Below are 19,077 nucleotides of genomic sequence, written 5' to 3' on the forward strand. Positions count from 1 at the left end.
AGCTGTTAAAGGCTAATGAGAAATCTCTTATAGAATGAGTAGTTGAAATAATGAAGAACTGAAAAGTTGGAGCAGAAGGAAGAGAGTGTTCTAGGGATGACATAAAAGAGAACGCAGAACAACTGAAGAAATGAGAAAGGGGAAATTAAGTGCCTGTGATTACTGAAATACAAAAGGCAGTGAAGTAAACATCCATTTGTTGTCAAAAGTACCTGTTGTAGCTTGGCAGAAAGCTATTCATGAAGAAGTTATTAGAAACTATGTCTATAATAGTTGCATGATAAAAATCCAGGGAGTCAGCCTGGAGGTGGGTGGTACTATCTTCAGTCGCTCATTGAGATGTACCTTACTCCTTCAAAGGCATGAGTTAGACTTCTTTTTGCCTTTTTTATTCCGTATTTTCTAACTTCTGTCTCTCAAATTGCCACATAGAGCTCAAGCCTCGGTTTTACTTAATGCTGTTTTCTGTGCTAATGGGTAACATCGGGTTCTCATTTTGGGAAAACAATATTGGTCACGCAGTGTCATCTCTCCCTTCTCGGGCAGAAGGAATGATAACTGCTTCAGTTCCCAGGGTTTGGGTAGGGTTCTTCAGAGCCATTTCTCAATACGGCAAGGGTGTTGTTTCTCAAAGTTGAGATCTGATTATTGCTTCTACTGGAGTTCTTTTCAAAAATTAATAGAAAAGAACTGAGGGTGAAGTAGTGATCTTTGTGGTGTTATGTTCTCTGCAGCTGCTACTGTTTGAGTGTCATCTGTCTTCATAGTACTTATATTGTGCATCCAGTAGCATTGGTTGACAGTGACTGTTTATTCCCAGATATAACGGTGAAACCTTTTAAAGCTGAACCGAAAAAGTTCAAAAGTTAAACAGAGGATTTACAGTAGAAAAGTGGTTTGTGTGTTTATATAAATCTGTGTTTCAAATGTTGCTAGACCACAAATGACTGCACTGTCTCAAGGAAAAAGAATTCTGGCGTTTACTGCTGAAATACCTAGCCTCCATATTCCTAGTTTTTGTTAATTGAGAGGTGGCAATTGCAGATCTATATCAGGCTTTGATTTTAATCTAGACTGGAAAATGTACGCGGTACATATAAACTACTCTGCATATAGCATGAATTTTAAAAAATTAGTGGAAAAAATGGTAATGCTGTCACATGAATTAAGCTGGAATGAACCCTAGAATTAAAATCATAGAGAGCTGTAATTATTGTCTATCTGTTAACACCAGCCAACTTTGTGGTGGCTCCATCTCGTGGTAGAGAGGAAAGTAAGCTCTAGTATTGATCATCAGAGCCCACATGAATTTTTTTTGTCTAATAATGCTAGGTATACTACTGGACATATCTGGGCATGCCCACCTAGTGAAGGAGATGACTACATCTTCCATTGCCATCCTCCTGACCAAAAGATACCCAAACCCAAACGACTGCAAGAGTGGTACAAAAAAATGCTGGACAAATCTGTGTCGGAGCGCATTGTCCATGATTACAAGGTTTGTAAGGTGTATGTTTGTACTGGGAGGTGGTGGAGGGTTTGGCCAGTCTTGTCTTGGTTTCTTCCTTGCCTTCTGAATTACGCCTTCTGCTTGGAGTTTATTGGTTTTAAGTGAATTGAGCACTAAAAGTTTATAGGGTTAAAATATATCCTTTTCAAAGCTTGTAGCTTCTGAAATTGTTGGAACAAACTAAATTCTTGATAAAAATACTGTAGAAGAGAGCAAATCTCACTTCATGGATACAAAGAAAATATATGGAATCTTTAATCTTCCTGTGTTAAATAAAATTGCAGGGTTAGCCTCCTGACACAGTTAGAAATGTGTAAAATCTTTGGAATTATCAAGACTTCAGCTATATAGTGATTATATTGATTATATTGTCCCATTTGGAAAGTATGCATTTTGAAGCCTTGCACGTGGTAATGATTTTTGTTTCTTTGGAGTGGGAATATTTGATATATGTTTGACAAACTGTTACTAATGCAGAGTTAAATCTGCACTTAGAATGCGCCTTCATAAAATGAACTGAAATATTAAGCTTTCCTTTGCTCTGCTGGTGCCTTTTTTATCATGTTTTGAAAGGGTTGCCTTTACTTACGTGACTTGTAATAGTGGTAACCACCTGGTTTGCTGTTTTCCAGGATATATTTAAACAGGCAACAGAAGATCGTCTAACAAGTGCAAAAGAACTACCTTATTTTGAAGGAGACTTCTGGCCTAACGTTCTAGAGGAGAGCATTAAGGAGCTAGAGCAAGAAGAAGAAGAAAGGAAGAGAGAAGAAAACACCAGTAATGAAAGCACGGATGTAAGAATGCTTCTACTATTTCATGATCTAATGTAGAAGTTGTGATTACCTGTGGGTAATAAAACAAAGCAGGGAGGGCAGGCACTTCGATTAACTGGGTTTTTCACCTTTCTAGCTTCACTCCAATATAAATTCTGATGTTATAAATTAGCACTGTTAAAATACCGCTAAGCTACGTTCACAGGACAGTGGCTGTTGATATGGCTATAAACATTATTACCGGAGTCAATTAGATTGAAATAGCTGCTAGCTGAATATTTTGCTGCTGAAATCCAGTATCAATGCTCATGCTGCAACCTGAGCCTGACTTGGAAGCTTTTTGCTTAAGCTTTAGCTTTTGGGCAGTGGCTAATTCTCTTCTTTTCAACTTAGATGTTGTAATGCCAGTATTAGCAGAGCATTCTGAGAAACTAACAGGGTGCTGTGATTTAGTAGTTTACTCAGTATAGGTTCTTCAGTAGCAAGCTTTAAGGCATTGAAAATCTGAAGCACAAAATACTGCTGAACTCTAGGGCTGCTTAAACTAGAGAAATTTCTTGCTGTTATTTTGTGCAATTTTTTTGGAGAACAGCTGTCCTTTCACATTCCACAAAGAACAAAAGAAGGTATGCCTCTTAAATCAACAATAAATTTGGAATTTAACAGATGCAGAATTTATGCATTTGCCCATCCTTGAGTGTTCTGAGCTTTTATGGAGAAGGAGGTGAATCTAGGATAAAGTTAGCTTTGCTAACACAGGAATAGTTGTTTACTCTGTTTGAACACTGCTGCTTCATCACCTTATTAGGATTTTGGGGGACTTAGAATTAATTGTCTTCCTAAAAGACCTCTGGATCTAACAAGTTAGGTTTAACATTATACCTAGAATTTGTGGTTGTCCTATGTTTTTCTTTGCAATACCTTCTTTCAAGGACTCTGAATAAAGTAAGTGCAAGAATAACCTGGCAATTAGGCAACTTGATATCAAAATTGCTTCAACTAACATCTTTCTTAGGAAGGGATCGTTTAAAGGTTTGTTTTTCACTTGGTATAGCTGCAAGTTCCCATCTCTCTAATAAAACAGAAACCAGTCGTGAGGAATCTGACCTAGCTCTGTGAGTGTGATGCTGGTCAGCACTTAGTTGATCTGTCACAGCAGTTTAGCCCCAAAATCCTGCAGTGGATAAGCTTGCAGCATATTACTATTAAACCTTTATTATTTACTCCTCTCTTGTGAGACTCCCACCTGGAGTACTGTGTCCAGTTCTGGAATCCGCAACAGAAGGATATGGAACTGTTGGAATGGGTACAGAGAAAGCCACAAAGATGATCAGAGGGCTATGAGGACAGGCTTGAGACAGTTGGGATATTCAGCCTGGAGAAGAGAAGGCTCTGAAGAGACCTTATAGCAATCTTCCAGTAATTGAAGGGGCTACAGGAAAGCTGGGGACAGACTTTTTATAAGGGCATGGACTGATATGACAACGGGAAATGGCTTTAAATTGGAAGGGGGAAGATTTAGATTAGACATGAAGATGCAATTCTTCCTGATAAGGATGGTGAGGCACTGGCACAGGTTGCCTAGGGAAGCTGTGGATGCCCCATCCCAGGAAGTGTTCCGAGGCCAGGATGGATGGGGCCTTGAGCAGCCTGGTCTGGTGGGCAGTGTCCCTGCCTGTGGCAGGGGGGGTTGGAACTGCATGGTCTTCAAGGTCCCTTCCAACCCCAGCTATTCTGTGATTTAAAATAATTTCAACTATTTACGGACCCCACTGTTCCTCTCTTAAAAATGAGGCAACAATAAACTGTACTCTCAAATGATGTCATAGTCATTCATGTTCACTGGAAATTTCCATTGTGACAAAGTTATTATAAGCTTAGAAAAAATGCTTATTTGGATGAGAATTGCTTTGATCCTTGGTCATCGTATGCTGTAGTGTTTTGAGGGGCCATCTGAGAAGAACAGAGAGGAGTAAACTGGTCATTGCTAATTGATTATAACTGAAATTAAGCTGACCTCTTTTGTTCATCTGTTGCAGGATGTGACATGAGGAAGGTGCATACTAGAATTTGCACTCCTAATGCCTTTTGGGCTCAGGGGGACAGCTTCATATCAAAATTAGTCTAATGCAGTCTATTAAAAAATAAATCTGTTAGACTTAGTTTGTTACAGCTCTCTAGGTAGATTAAGTCTTTCTTACCTCTGGTTAGTGCAATACCAGTTGTAGTTTTCAGTTATTTTTAGTTCTAAATTGTGTTGAGAATTCTACTGAACCCCGTTGTGATTATCCGAGAGGTGCTTCAGTGTTCAACTATTGCATACAAACATGTTTCAGTAAATAACGTTTCCCTTGCACTTCCTGAGCATTTACACTTCTGGTATTTTTATAACTATGTATTTGGTGATCTCGATATCTTCTGAAGCAATTATAATGGAATTAATTTAATGTTTCAGGGGACCTTGGTAAGTCTCTTCAGAGTAAATGATTGTGAAGTGTGTTTTGTCCTGTGGTTATTGAAGATGTGAAAGTAGTAACATGCTGATGTGCTGTGACTTAGATACCTGACAAAAAATGCCTTTTAAATTAATAGGTGAGCAAGGGAGACAGCAAAAATGCCAAAAAGAAGAACAATAAGAAGACAAGTAAGAACAAGAGCAGCTTGAGTCGTGGCAATAAGAAGAAACCTGGCATGCCTAACGTGTCCAATGACCTCTCCCAGAAACTCTACGCCACTATGGAGAAGCACAAGGAGGTAAGATTGGTAGAATGAGAAATATATATTTTACTTAAGTAGAGGGATGTGTGAAGCTTTGATACTTAAGACTCCTGCCCTGTAAATTAAACAGGTTTGGCTGGAGCATTGAGTGGCACACTAGACAAGTACCAGTAAGCCTGGTCTCTCTTTGCTATGAGGGCAGTGGGGACAAATAGTGTTCGTACAGAACTTCCTAGCGATCTAGATTGGTTTTACTGTTAATGTTCAGTGCAGAGCTCCTTATCTCATGCTTCTGAAGAGGGTAAACCTGCAGGGCACCGAGAAGCTTGAAATTTCCCATTTGTTACAAGCACGCCGCCCTGGCGCCACATCATTCCAGTGTTAGTTGGTCCTGGAATTGTTCATTCTGTGTAATGAAGTTTAGTGACCATCTTGATAAATGCTGGCATATTAAGTTATCTTTGTTTTCAGGTCTTCTTTGTCATCCGTCTCATTGCTGGCCCTGCAGCCAACTCCTTACCCCCCATTGTTGAGCCTGACCCACTCATTCCGTGTGACCTGATGGATGGGCGCGATGCTTTCCTAACCCTTGCTAGAGACAAGCACCTGGAATTCTCCTCACTACGAAGGGCTCAGTGGTCAACCATGTGCATGCTGGTGGAACTGCATACCCAGAGCCAAGACCGCTTTGTTTACACCTGCAATGAGTGCAAGCATCACGTGGAGACCAGATGGCACTGCACTGTTTGTGAGGTACGTGTGGTGAAGTTTTCCCAACTTGTGTCCGTGTGTGTGCCCAGAGCACTCTTTACCCAAACTAATTTCTCAGTATTAACTGATGGGAAAAGATCTGCCAGCATCTCCTCCTCCGGGAGTTCAGGAAGAAAGGAGAGGAAATGTTTTCCATAACAAAGCAATTCTATTAGCCAGCTACTTGGTGGTGCGATTTCTGTCTTCTGCGTTCAAGCTGTGGAGAACTGAAGCGGAATTGTATTTCCTGTAGTTCATTTAAGGTGCTGCTGCTTAAGCAATTGGGATTTCTTGAGCTGTAGTGGTAGGATCAGCTGAGTTGTTTTTTTTTTTTTCTGAAGAGCAATGCATCCTTTCTCCTTCCAGAGCCAGAAGTCTTGTGCTGCAGTATTTCTGTAAGTAGGGCTTTCCATTGAGGTTTTGCTATGCTAGAAGTCAGATTCATTCCTGTACTTGGGTGACATTCCACTACCCTTTTGTCTCTCTCTAGAAGGCTGCAAACAGCATTTTTGTCTTCAGAAGTGCTTGCAACACCACTGTGTTTGATGATTGAATCCAGTGGGTCTGGGTCAATGCTGTGCCCTCCAGAAGCTGGAGTGACCTTGAATCTGGCTCGTAACTTAGTTTTTAGTCTGCTGGAAGTAAATGACTGTCTCAGATTCAGCTCTGAAACGCTCTGATTAAAATTTGATGGTCCTATTTCCTCATTTATAGTAGAAAATAATTTTAAATTTCACATGGATTAATGAATCCTGAGGTCTTGGATCTTTTCCTTAAAGATTAGTTACTGAACCCAAACTCGTGTACTGTTGCTTCTGCAGAACGTAAATGCTATTCTTTTATTCTGTCAGCACACTCTGCTATGTAACTCACCTGAAAATGCAACTTTCATTCTGCTTTCTTTGAAAAAATTGGTACCTCTCCTGCCACTCTTTATCCTCTTCTTTTGGAGCAGCAGCAGAAGACAGGTAGTTATTTGTTCCTTGATTTCTTCTTTCCTTCTGGGAAAGAAAGGGTTTTTTTTCTGGCCCAGCTGAATAATGTGTGGCTTATTAGCTCAGAGCAAATGTGTATTTCAAGCTACATGTATTTGTGTAGATTTCAGGCACCCTTTTACACCCACTCAACTTTCCTTGGCTATAATTTGGATTTATTCCTTCTCCAGTACCTCAACATGGTGTGAAAGATTTATTTATTTATTTATTTATTTATTTATTTCTGTTTGTGGGTTTTTTTCCCTAGAGCAACAGTTTGCCTGGAGCAAGCTGGGAGTAATTTGTTGAGGTGGTGTGTCATCGTTAATTTATTGTACGGAGTTTCAGGAACACTGATAACTTCTCCTTCATTGTCTTTCCAGGATTATGACCTATGCATCACCTGCTATAACACTAAAAACCATGACCACAAGATGGAAAAATTAGGCCTTGGTCTAGATGATGAGAGCAACAACCAGCAGACTGCAACCACCCAGAGCCCAGGTGATTCCCGCCGCCTGAGCATTCAGCGCTGTATCCAGTCTCTGGTCCATGCCTGCCAGTGCCGTAATGCCAACTGCTCACTGCCGTCTTGCCAGAAGATGAAACGGGTTGTCCAACACACCAAAGGCTGCAAACGCAAAACCAATGGAGGGTGCCCCATCTGCAAGCAACTCATTGCTCTTTGCTGCTACCATGCAAAGCACTGCCAGGAGAACAAGTGCCCAGTGCCCTTCTGCCTCAACATTAAACACAAGCTCCGTCAACAACAACTTCAGCACCGCCTGCAACAGGCACAGATGCTCCGAAGGAGGATGGCGAGTATGCAGCGGACCGGTGTGGTAGGCCAGCAGCAAGGATTGCCCTCACCGACGCCAGCCACCCCAACAACACCGACAGGCCAGCAGCCCCCAACACCACAAACCCCACAACCCCAGCCTCCGCCCCAGCCTGCCTCGCAGCCTCAGCCTGTGCCTCCCAACAGCATGCCGCCCTACACCATGTCAAGAACTCAGCCCCCCAGTGCCGTGTCCCAGGGCAAGGCAGGTGGCCAGGTGACTCCTCCAACTCCACCCCAGCCACCTCAGCCACCAGTTCAGGGTCCTCCTCCGGCAGCAGTGGAAATGGCCATGCAGATCCAGAGGGCTGCAGAGACCCAGCGTCAGATGGCACAGGTTCAGATCTTCCAAAGGCCAATTCAGCACCAGATGCCCCAGATGCCACCTATGGGAATGAACCCTCCGCAGATAGGCAGAGGTCCTGGTGGTCATATAGATCAAGGAATGGGGCCGACGGGAATGCAGCAGCAGCCGCCGTGGGTGCAGGGGGGCTTACCCCAAGCTCAGCTGCAGCCAGGAATGCAGAGGCCATCCATGATGTCAGTAGCCCAGCCGGGTCAGCCGATGAATATGGCACCTCAGCCAGGGATGGGTCAGGTGCCTGGTGCCGCTCAGCCCAAACAACCACCTCTGCCCCAGGCGGCCTTACAAAACCTGCTGCGGACTCTCAGGTCTCCCAGCTCACCCATGCAGCAGCAGCAGGTGCTTAACATCCTTCACTCCAATCCTCAGCTGCTGGCCGCTTTCATCAAGCAGCGGGCTGCCAAATATGTGGGGTCCCAGAACCCGCAGGGTATGACGGGTCAGCCTGGCATCCCCCAGGGGCAGCCCGGGCTCCAGCCGCAGCAGGCCATGCAAGGGCAGCAGGGAGGGGTGCACCCCAACCCAGCCATGCAGAACATGAACCCCATGCAAGCGGGAGTGCAGAGGCCCAGCATGCCCCAGCAGCAGCCCCAGCAGCAGCCGCAGCAGGCCATGGCTGGGATGAATCCTCAGGCTCAGCAGATGAATATGAATCACTCGGGGATGGCTCCCCAGTTCCGAGACCTCCTGATGAGGCGGCACCAGATGATTGAGCAGCAGCGCCACCAGCAGCAACAGCAGCAGCAGGGAGCAGGACCCGCATTGGGGCCCGGGATGGCCAACCACAACCAGTTTCAGCAGCCCCAAGGCGTCGGGTATCCCCAACAGCAGCAGCAGCAACAGCAGCAGCAGCGAATGCAGCATCACATGCAGCAGATGCAGCAAGGAAACATGGGACAAATAAGCCAGCTTCCGCAGGCGATGAGTGCAGAGACAGGAGCCAGTTTGCAGCAGGCTTTCCAGCAGAGGCTGCTCCAGCAGCAGATGGGGTCCCCGGCTCAGCCCAATCCGATGAGCCCCCAACAGCACATGCTCCCCAGTCAGGCCCAGTCCCCGCACCTACAGGGCCAGCAGCTCCCTTCATCGCTCACCAATCAAGTGCGTTCTCCGCAGCCTGTACCCTCACCGCGGCCCCAGTCCCAGCCCCCCCATTCCAGCCCGTCCCCTCGGATGCAACCTCAGCCTTCTCCGCACCACGTCTCCCCGCAGACCAGCTCCCCACATCCAGGACTGGTAGCGGCCCAGGCTAACCCCATGGATCAAGGGCACTTTGCCAGTCCGGACCAGAGTGCAATGCTTTCCCAGCTTGCTAGCAATCCCGGCATGGCAGGCCTCCATGGTACAAGCGCCACGGAACTGGGGCTCAGCTCCGAGAACTCAGACTTGAATTCAAACCTTTCACAGAGTACACTAGACATACACTAGACACATTGTAGCATTTTGGGAGCAAAAAAAAAAAAAGAAAAAAGTAAAAAAAAAAAAACCAAGAAAAAAAAACTTATTTTCTCAAGACTTTTTGTACTGAAGACAAATTTTTTTGAATCTTTCTTAGCTAAAACGACATTTTTTCCCTGGAACACATCTGAACTCTGCAGCAGTAACTTGTGGTTTTAAAAAAAACAAACCAACAATGAACCTGAGGGACAGTAGAGTACAAAGAATATATTTTTGTTATGGCTGGAATCACAGCCAGTCCTTTTTCTTGGGTTTTGGTTTTTTTCTCTCCTCGTGTGAGTTGGGGAGGTTGGGGGAAGAGGGTGGTCTTTGGGCCGTTCACCAAAGGCTGCCCTGCTCATGCCTCCAATAGGTTTTATTTTTTTTTTAAATTAATGAAAATATGTAATATTGATAGTTATTATTTACTGAGGCAGATGGTAAACATTTTCCCTATTCTGGTTTTTCTTCATGTCACTGCAAAAAAAGAAAACCACGACAGAAAACAAAACCAAACCACCACAGGAGAACCTTTTCCTAAAACCGGAGGACAAAAGGGGTTAATGTTGCTTTAAAAAAATACCTTACGTATATAAATATATATATATAAAAATAAATACCGATCTTTTCCTCCTTTGGTTGGAAATATGTCGATTCTTTGAAAAAATGTAAAAATATTAAATAACTCGGTCCCCTCCCGAAGTCTACTTTTGTCCTCCAAGAATTTTTCTATACAAGAGTCTGAGCTTAAAAAAAATAAACTTCAAGTATTAAAATAATTTGTACATGTAGAGAGAAGACGACATTTTTTGCAAATACACAGGGGCAGCTGCCAAATGGATGTAGTATATATATTGTGGTTTCTGTTTTCTTGAAAGAATTTTTTTCGTTATTTTTACATCTAACAAAGGAAAAATAAATAAAAAAGAGGGTAAGAAACAATTCCCAATGGGATTATTTTAACCTGAGAAAAAAAAGTCCCTGGGGTTTCTTCTTTATGCTTGCTTTCTTTCTCTCTCTCTCCCGTACCCCTTTCCCCGCCCTCTTCCACTTTCTGTAAAACTTGAACATAGAAAGCAAAAAAAAACCCTCAAATGTTGTAAATCCTACAATTAAAAGTTGATTACTTATAAATATGAACTTTCGATCACTGTATAGACTGTTAAAAATTGATTTCTTATTACCTATTGTTAAATAAACTGTGTGAGACAGACTGCTAGTTTCTAATGTTTCCCTTCTCTCCCACATGTGTTGCTTGGTCTTGGGGGGGTGGGCGTAGCAGAATGTGTGCTACACGACTCGAATGATCGCGATTTAGACGTCGTAGAACTGTTTAACGTATATGACTGTTTTAAAATGCAAAAATCTAATCACGGACGTGTGGAGTAATAATTAAGTCTTCTAAATGGACGCTTTTAGTACAACTCTGCTTTCGTGTTTCCGCGAATGTTCCAGGCGTGTATCTTACCAAAGAAATGAGGTCTGACCTTGGCAGTTGTGCCAGTTGGTTGTACTCCTGGCTTGCGCAGCCAGGGAGCAGCGGATCGTCAAAGGACCTATTTTGCATTTGGAAATGAGAGCTCTTGTTTAGATATATGATGTTAAGAGATCCTATTTCACTCAGAATATATTGTACCACCTTTTGGCACCCACGCGGGAGCATGAGGTAAGCTGGAATGGGTGGCCAGTAGACACTGCCCTGAGGTGGTGCTTGGGTGCTCTGTCACCCTATGTTGAGTCTGGGGATCTGCCAGATGTAGGAGATGTGATCGGTTACTGTGTATTATATATATTTGGGGGTTTTCCTGATCAGAAATGCGTCAGCTGTGGAGCAAGTGTAGGAAACCCAGCTGTGTGCTGCCTGTAGCTGTGTGCTGCCTGTAGCTGTGTGCACATGGAGTTAACCATATCATTGTTTGGTTGGAAAAGACTTCTGAGATCATAGATACCAAACCGTACCTGTCCACTACTAAACCACAGCCCTGAGTACCTCATCTCCCCATCTTTTAAATATCTGCAGGGATGGGGATTCTAACACCTCCCTGGGCAGCTGGTGCCAGTGCCTGATAAACCTACTGGTGAAGAAAGTTTTCCTGATATCTACTCAACCTCCCCTGGTGCAACTTGAGGGCATTTCATCTTGTCCTATTGCTTCTCACTTGGGAGGAAATCATATAATCCCATCATGTAAGAACATCTTGTGTGTTCTGCACTGGTTGGGCACCACTGATGTGTCTGGTCCATTGAGGGCTTCCCAGCCTCATTCCATGCATGTGTATACAGTGCTGGCTGCAGCGGGAATAACTCGTACCACAGTGTTATGCACTGTGAAGAGCTGGATGTGACCAGAGTACCACATCTGTGTTACACCAGGTGTGTTGTGAGCATCAGTGTATGCACAAATCCCAGACAGAACAATGTGAGCCAGCTGTCCTTAGGGAACTGTTGGTGGAAGATGATGGAAGGGAAAACCTGGATGGATGGGAACCTCAGCCAAGTGTAAAGCAAAAGTAATGGTGTATTGCAATGTAAACGGATGTTGAAGGCTGTTGGAAAGCAGGAGTAAAATGCTCGATATTTGGATATGAACACAAGTAGGACAATGAATCTTGTATTAGGTTTTTAGTGAGCCATCAGCAAGATGGTGGGAAGGCCTGGAGGCTTCAGGAAAGCAGCCTTGTGCTTTGGTGTTCTCCTTTGGGTAACCGTGGTCTGCTCAGGGAGGGATTGCTATTGACCTGCTCTAAAGGAGAGCAGAAAGCAAGCACATGTTGAATGCCAGGGCAGCGGCCTGAGCTGGTTCAGATTTGCGTTCTCCATGCCAGTCATGGCAAGCTCTTTGTTGCCCCTACCCAAGCAAAGCCGAGTTTTGCTTTTAGTCTTAGGGAAGTTTCTCAGGATGAAGTATAAATAAAATTCCTTCTTACTGCATACGGGTGAAGTGTAAAGCGTGCCCAGCCTTTGGACTTGTGTGCTTTCTGAGCATCCCAGCTTAGCAAACGGCTTTCGTTGGTGCCTCTAGGTTAGCACAGAAAAGGTGTTTTGAATTTGTCCCAGCTTGCATGGAAGCCTCTTGACCCACACGGAGGTAGGGGAGCCTCAAGACCTTGCAGAGCACCTGACTTGGAGAGCTACAGAGCTTCCAATTTGTGAGTGTCAACATAGCAACTTGCTTAAAAGATGCCACGAGGGATTTTACGTGACAGCACAGCTGCTGTGTCCCTCCTTATAGATGCTGCCTCTAATCAAGTTCAAATGTTTTGTTGAGGTGGCATGGATGATCAATGGTCTTGAATTTCCATGAGGTTTCTTTCCCCTGTACCCCTCAGTCCCTGCTTTCCCTGATTTTACTGGAGAATCAGAAGCCACCAGCTGGGAAAATACTACAGCTAAAGTTAAGACTTCAGGTTGGCAACAAAATTAGGATGTCATGTCTATCACCGCTGTGTGCCAGTCAGTTGTGTCCAAGTTTGTTTCACTTCCCACCTGTTTGTTAGACTCTTGGACCAACAAAAAGACCTTGCACCTGAAGTTTTAGCAATCCAAAGATTTATTGTCCAGTTACAATTATGCTGTAGTCAAATAACAAACAAATCAGTGATGTAAACTTAATAATGTCTGCTCCTTCCAATGCCCCTTTGAGTCCTAGGATCAGTGACTGAAGCTGCAGGTGGAGAGGACTTAGAGTGAGTTTGTCAAGGGGAGGTGTACGCTGCTCGTGGTTTCTCCCTCAGTCTTGGCATCATCTGTTTGTTAACTCTACACCTTGCTCTTTCCTGGCTCATTGTTCCACATCGAGTATAAATTTGCTGTTTATGGAATGTTTTCCGTATGTTGCATACTTGTTCCTTGTTCCCCCTAAAGCTGGTTTTGCTACACTCCCAGTTACTCCAGCGACCTGGACGCCAGTGAATTGCTTGTAGCCCTGAGACTGCAATATCAGCCTCTAACTGTATGCTTCTGGACTGCTTTTTTTTTCTTTCATGTCCTAGCACCGTCGATCCCCTGCTCTACAAAGAGCCATTTGTTATTCTAGAATCACAGAATAGGTGAAGTGAGCAGGCACCTCTGGAGATCATCTAGTCCACCTAAAGCAGGTTGCACACAGCTGTGTCCAGTTGAAGATCTCCAGGATGGAGGTGCCACAGCTTCTCTGTGTACTCCCCCCTGCAGGTATCCATACATGTGGATAAGATCTCCCTGAGCTTTCTCTTCTCCAGGCTGAGAAGTCCTAGATCTCTCAGCCTCTCCTCATGTGATAGCTGCTCCAATCTCCTCATTACGTTTCTGGCCCTTTGCTGGACTCTCTCCAATATGTCCATGTCTCTCTTGTACTGAGGACCCCAGACCTGGCTACAGCATTCCACGTGTGTCACCAGCACTTAGAGGATAATCTTCCACTACTTGCTGGCAATGCTCTTTCTAATGCAGGTGAGGAGGCTGTTGGCTGCCTTTGCCATAAGAGCGCATTGTTGGAATATTGTTCAACTCGCAAACAGGCACTTTTCTGACAAGCTTCTTTCTAGCCTGTCCTGGTGCTGTTCCTCCCAGGTGTAAGACTTTACATTTCCCTTTGTTGAACCTTGTGAAATTCCTCTCAGCCCACTCCTTCAGCCTATTGAGGTCCCTCAGGATGGCAGCACGACCCTTTGTTGTATCAGCATCTCCTCCCAGTTTTGTACCATGTGTGAACTTCCTGAGGTTGTACTCTGCCCCATCATTCACTAATGAGGATGATGTTAAACGCTATTGGTCTCAGTACCCGCCCCTGGGGCATGTCACCAATGATTTGCCTCTGCTGGACTTTGTGCCACTTCAGTCCACCTTGTTATCTATTTACATAGCCCATACTTCCTCAGTGTGTCAGGGAGTTGTCAGAGATGGTGTTGAAAGCCTTGAGTAAATTCAAGACAAACAACGTTCACTGCTCTCCCCTCACTCACCAAGACAGTCATAGAATCACAGAAGGCTCTAAGGTTGCTTAAGCATGATTTCCCCTTCTATGGTGACTACTCCTGCTCGCTTTCTTGTCCTTAGAGTGTTTGGAAACAGTTGCTGGGAAGTTTTGTTCTGTCACCTTCCCAGGGACTGAGGTGAGGCTGACAGGTCTGTAGTTCCTGACATTCTGCTCCTTTGAGTTCGTCAGGAAATTTCCCCCAGTCACCATCACCTTTCAAAGATGATAGAGAATGGCCTTGCAAAGACATTGGGCAGCTCCCTCGGCACTTGGGTCAAGTCCCGTGCACTTAAGCATATCTAGTTTGCTTAAATTTTCTCCAACCTGTGGGTACTCCACTGAGATGTCTCCCTTGCTCCTGACATTCCTTCTCGTCTCAGAGAGCTGGAACTCCCCAAAACAGGGAACTTCAGAGAGGCACACAGATGTGCTCATTTCCCAGAAAAGTTATGAGAGCTTTCCCCAAGAAGCTGTCCTCTGAGCACATCCTTGTTTTCATGTGCACACATGGGCTGGGCCCCTGTCTGCCATGTATCTAGATCTCTTCTGTCTATATCACACTGCAACCGTTGCTTGCCAAGCTAGTCCATCACTTGTGCACTTGTCAGTTCTCCTGTCTCTCACCTGTTGTCCCTAGTTTAAAGCTCTTCTCCATGGGCTGGGCAGCTTTGTCTGCTTAGGAAAGGTGCTTTTCCCCCTTGGTCAAGTGGATCCCATCTCTTCACAGCAGTTCTTGATGCTTGAAGAGGGACCGTGGTCATAAAAGCTGAAACCCTGCTGACACCAATCAGTTGTTGACCTGCAGGCTGTATCTGTTCCCCTTCAAGTATTTTCCCATCACCAGCAGAAGAACCCTCAGCTCCCATACTTATGCTCATTGCATCAAGAGCTGCCACGTCATGCTTGATATGCTCCAGGTCTCCCTTACAGTGTTGTTGACGTCCGCATGGAAGAGCCGGGGGGGGGGGAGAGTGATAGTGCGAGGGCTGGACAAGCCTTGGCAGCCTCTCCATAACATCCCAGATCTGAAATTCCAGCAAGCACCATATCTCCTTAAGCAGGATGGTAGATGGGGACCTCTGTCCCCTGCAGCAGAGTCTCTCACTAATAGAACGCACTGATTCTACATGGTCCTGCTGCACAGGTCAGGCTCAGGAAGTTCAGAGGTTTCACTGGACACAGCTCCCAGTCTCACATCTGCTCTGCGGGCATTGAACTCATAGAATCATAGAGTAGTTTGGGTTGGAAGTGATCTTAAAGATCATCCAGTTCCGACTCCCTGCCATGAGCAGGGACACCTCCCACCAGACCAGACTGCCTAAGGCCCCATCCAACCTGGCCTTGAACACCCCCAGGGATGGGGCATCCACAACTTCCCTGGGCAACCTGTGCCAGTGCCTCACCACTCTCACAGTGAAGAAATTCTTCCTTATGCCTAGTCTAAGTCTGCCCCTCTCCAGTTTATACCCATTGCCCTCGTCCTATCACCACAAGCCTTTGTGTACAGTCCCTCCCCAGCTTTCTTGTAAGACCCCTTCAGGTACTGGAAGGTCACTATAAGATCTCCTCAGAGTCGTCTCTTCTCCAGACTGAACAATCCCAACTCTCTCAGCCTGTCCTCGTATGGGAGGTGCTCCAGCCCTCTGATCATATTTGTAGCACTCCTCTGGACCTGTTCCAACAGTTCCATATCCTTCTCTCGTTGAGGATTCCAGAACTGGACACAATACTCCAAGTGGGGTATTGAAATCAGGGATTGCCCCGATCCAGGTGTAGGACCTAACTGATGCAGTTGTCCTGTACATGTGCAGGTGGAGCAGGTGGTGCCACAAGTCAAAAGCTTTCAGCCTTCAACATCATGCTAGTCACTGATTCCCAACTTAACGAGCATAGACTCTGCCTTCAGTACAGATAGGGGGAGGTTTGAGCTGCAGGGTGTCTAAGCAGATCCCTCAAATACTTCCTGCATCACAAGATTTGTAAAGCCATATCCTCCCACTGGAGAGCTCAGCCTGGGTGCAAGCTCTGATGTTACAGGGAGAACTGTCCTAGTGTCTGTGGGAGACCATCGCACATCACCACCACCGCTCAGCACAGCAACTCTGACCCTCTCCATGCACCCTGCTGTGCAGACCCCGTGTCTGGTACCTGTTCTCTGTTGTACACAATAATGCACAAGCAGTGTCACACCAGATGATTGTAGAAAACCTGAACCAATGTTGGTAACACTCACCTGTTCGTTAGGCAATCGTTGTAACAGTGAAATGAGCTACAACAGAGCTCCTGGCAAGGTAAGACACGCCCAGGCAAAGCCTGACAGTGCCCAAGTTACTCACCCAACACAGAGCTTGTGACCTCTCACAAGTGGTGGCATGACCAGGCTGAGGTACACAATGTGACAGTGCCAGCCATTTCAGCTTGTCCTTCTTTTTCCAGTGCTTCTTCCAGTGTTTGGTACACTCACAGTTCCTCTGAGAAAAAAATGTCTCCTGTTTTCATGATAGTCTTTTTATACACACCATGACCTTGACTGTGCTGCTCTCAGTTCCAACCAAGGACTTTGATCCAGCCTCTTTGGAAACCCTGGAGTGGGTACTGTTTGAAAGGTAGCAGTGGCCAGAAGCGTCTGCACCTCATGACTCATTCTGCCCCAGTGTGTGAAGAGGCCTCCTACCCTTGAAATGAGCTTTTCTTTGGAGAACAGCTACACCTCACCCTGGCTTGGAGATGTTTGGTTTTAGAAACCCTCTTAACAGCTGCCTTGGTACAACACAACCCTTGGATAACTGTTAGTTTGCACAAGGAGCCATTTCCTCCCTTAGCTTGTCGAAACAGATTGTGCGCTACAGATCCTGGCCTGAGACAGAGCCTAGCCGGGCCCTGGAAGCACACAACTTGTGGGCTCCGTCTGCAGTGGTTTCAGCAGCACCTATGCCTTCATCATGGCTGAAAAGCCACTGAGCTGCTCCGTCAGCCTTGACAAGCATGTTGTGCGCATTGGCATTTGCCTGCCCGACTTCAGGATGGTTGTTTAGAAAAATGGAGGGGTTGATGATTTGCTTGGTATGGTTGGACTCGATGATCTCAGAGATCTTTTCTAACCTGATGAGTCTATGATTGTATGCTTGACTTGCCTGAGCTACAATCCCTTAGAACAGGGTCTTGTTGTCCCCAGCAGGGATCCTGGGCACAGTGGATGTTTGAAAGTGAAACCTGTTCTGTAACCGGTGCTGTGGGTAGCCAATGGGCGATCAGCCGTGGCTCAGGTCTGCACTTCCTGTTGTAGGGAGTGTGGTGGATTTAGGGAGGGTGGAGGAATTACTATTGGCACCAACACCCATCGCTGTCTTTGAAGCCCTGGCAAAGTTGGCACGTCTCAGACTGCTGTTTTCCCCAGGAGTGCTGGGTGGTGGCAGGCTCTGGCACATCTTGGGAGCACAGAGCTATGCGAGATGCAACCACAAGCTCTGTCAGTGGGTGTTTTGCTTCTCCCCTTGCCTCCGCAGACCCCAGGGCAATAGCAGGAATTGGAAGGCAGTGACAGTGGCATTACAAGAAGAAATCTCTTTGTCAATTTCAATACAGGACGGCTGATGATGTGATTGAGTGCAGGCTAGCGGAGAAGGATTTGGGAGTGGTGATTGGTGAGAAGCTCGACATGACCTGGCAATATGCGCTCACAGCCCAGAAGGCCAACCATATCCTGGGCTGCATCAAAAGAAGCATGGCCAGCAGGACGAGGGAGGTGATTCTGCCCCTCTATTCCTCTCTTGTGAGACCTCACCTGGAGTATTGCGTCCAGTTCTGGAATCTTCAACATAAGAAGGATATGGAGCTTTTGGGACAGGGGTCCAGAGGAGGGCTACAAAGATGATCCAAAAGCTGGATCATCTATACGAGGACAGGCTGAGAGAGTTGGGGTTGTTCAGTCTGGAGAAGAGAAGGCTCTGAGGAGATCTTATAGTGACCTTCCAGTACCTGAGGGATCTTACAAGAAAGCTGGTGAGGGACTGTTCACAAAGGCTTATAGTGATAGGACGAGGGGCAATGGGTATAAACTGGAGAGGGGCAGACTTAGACTAGGCATAAGGAGGAATTTCTTCACTGTGAGAGTGGTGAGGCACTGGCACAGGTTGCCCAGGGAAGCTGTGGATGCCTCATCCCTGGGGGTGTTCAAGGCCAGGTTGGATGGGGCCTTGGGCAGCCTGGTCTGGTGGGAGGTGTCTCTGCTCATGGCTGGGGGGGTTGGAACTAGATGATCTTTAAGGTCTCCTCCAACCCAAAATACTATTCTATGATTCTGTCTCCAGAGGTCCCTTCCAACCTTGACAATTCTGTGAGAAAAGCCTTTGTGCTATGAAGAACCTATTATATAAATGCATAAAAAAAAATTAAATCAATTGCTTAGCACAGTAAGCACTTCAAGGCCTCTTTTGTATAGGTAGTACTTTCTTCACCAAATAAAACAGCTACTTACACGTGAAATCTCTGAGACTGATGATCTGAGGGCATCAGGAGCAGCAGCATTAACTCATGCAGGTGATTTTCCTAGCAATTCTTGGACACATTAGGGCAGGGTGGGAGTGAATAAGCAAGTTGTCTTTCCTCAGTGCCCTGCTCAGCCGGCAGACCTTGCAACACCCGCTGGCAGTTCTCCAGCCTGGGGGATACACTGTTTCTATCACTAGTGTGGAACAGCAACCCAACTATGCGTGCTTGCAGCCCAGAAGGCCAACTGTATCCTGGGCTGCATCTA

General features: G+C 45.7%; 1 protein-coding gene across 3 annotated transcripts in view; it reads left to right on the forward strand.

The window, feature by feature from the left end:
- EP300 (E1A binding protein p300) overlaps window positions 1-9,998 on the forward strand; it is a 65,132-nt gene extending 55,134 nt beyond the window's left edge. For all 3 annotated transcript variants that reach the window (XM_054069922.1, XM_054069939.1, XM_054069930.1), the window contains exons 27-31: window positions 1,333-1,498; window positions 2,143-2,307; window positions 4,879-5,040; window positions 5,476-5,757; window positions 7,112-9,998. In XM_054069922.1, coding sequence (XP_053925897.1) covers window positions 1,333-1,498; window positions 2,143-2,307; window positions 4,879-5,040; window positions 5,476-5,757; window positions 7,112-9,355 — 3,019 coding nt within the window. In that variant the 3' untranslated portion in view covers window positions 9,356-9,998. The remainder of the gene's footprint in view (window positions 1-1,332; window positions 1,499-2,142; window positions 2,308-4,878; window positions 5,041-5,475; window positions 5,758-7,111) is intronic.
- The last annotated feature ends 9,079 nt before the right edge of the window (window positions 9,999-19,077 follow it).

This window comes from Cuculus canorus, chromosome 1 (genome assembly GCF_017976375.1).
Source record: "Cuculus canorus isolate bCucCan1 chromosome 1, bCucCan1.pri, whole genome shotgun sequence".
Lineage (NCBI taxonomy): Eukaryota > Metazoa > Chordata > Aves > Cuculiformes > Cuculidae > Cuculus > Cuculus canorus.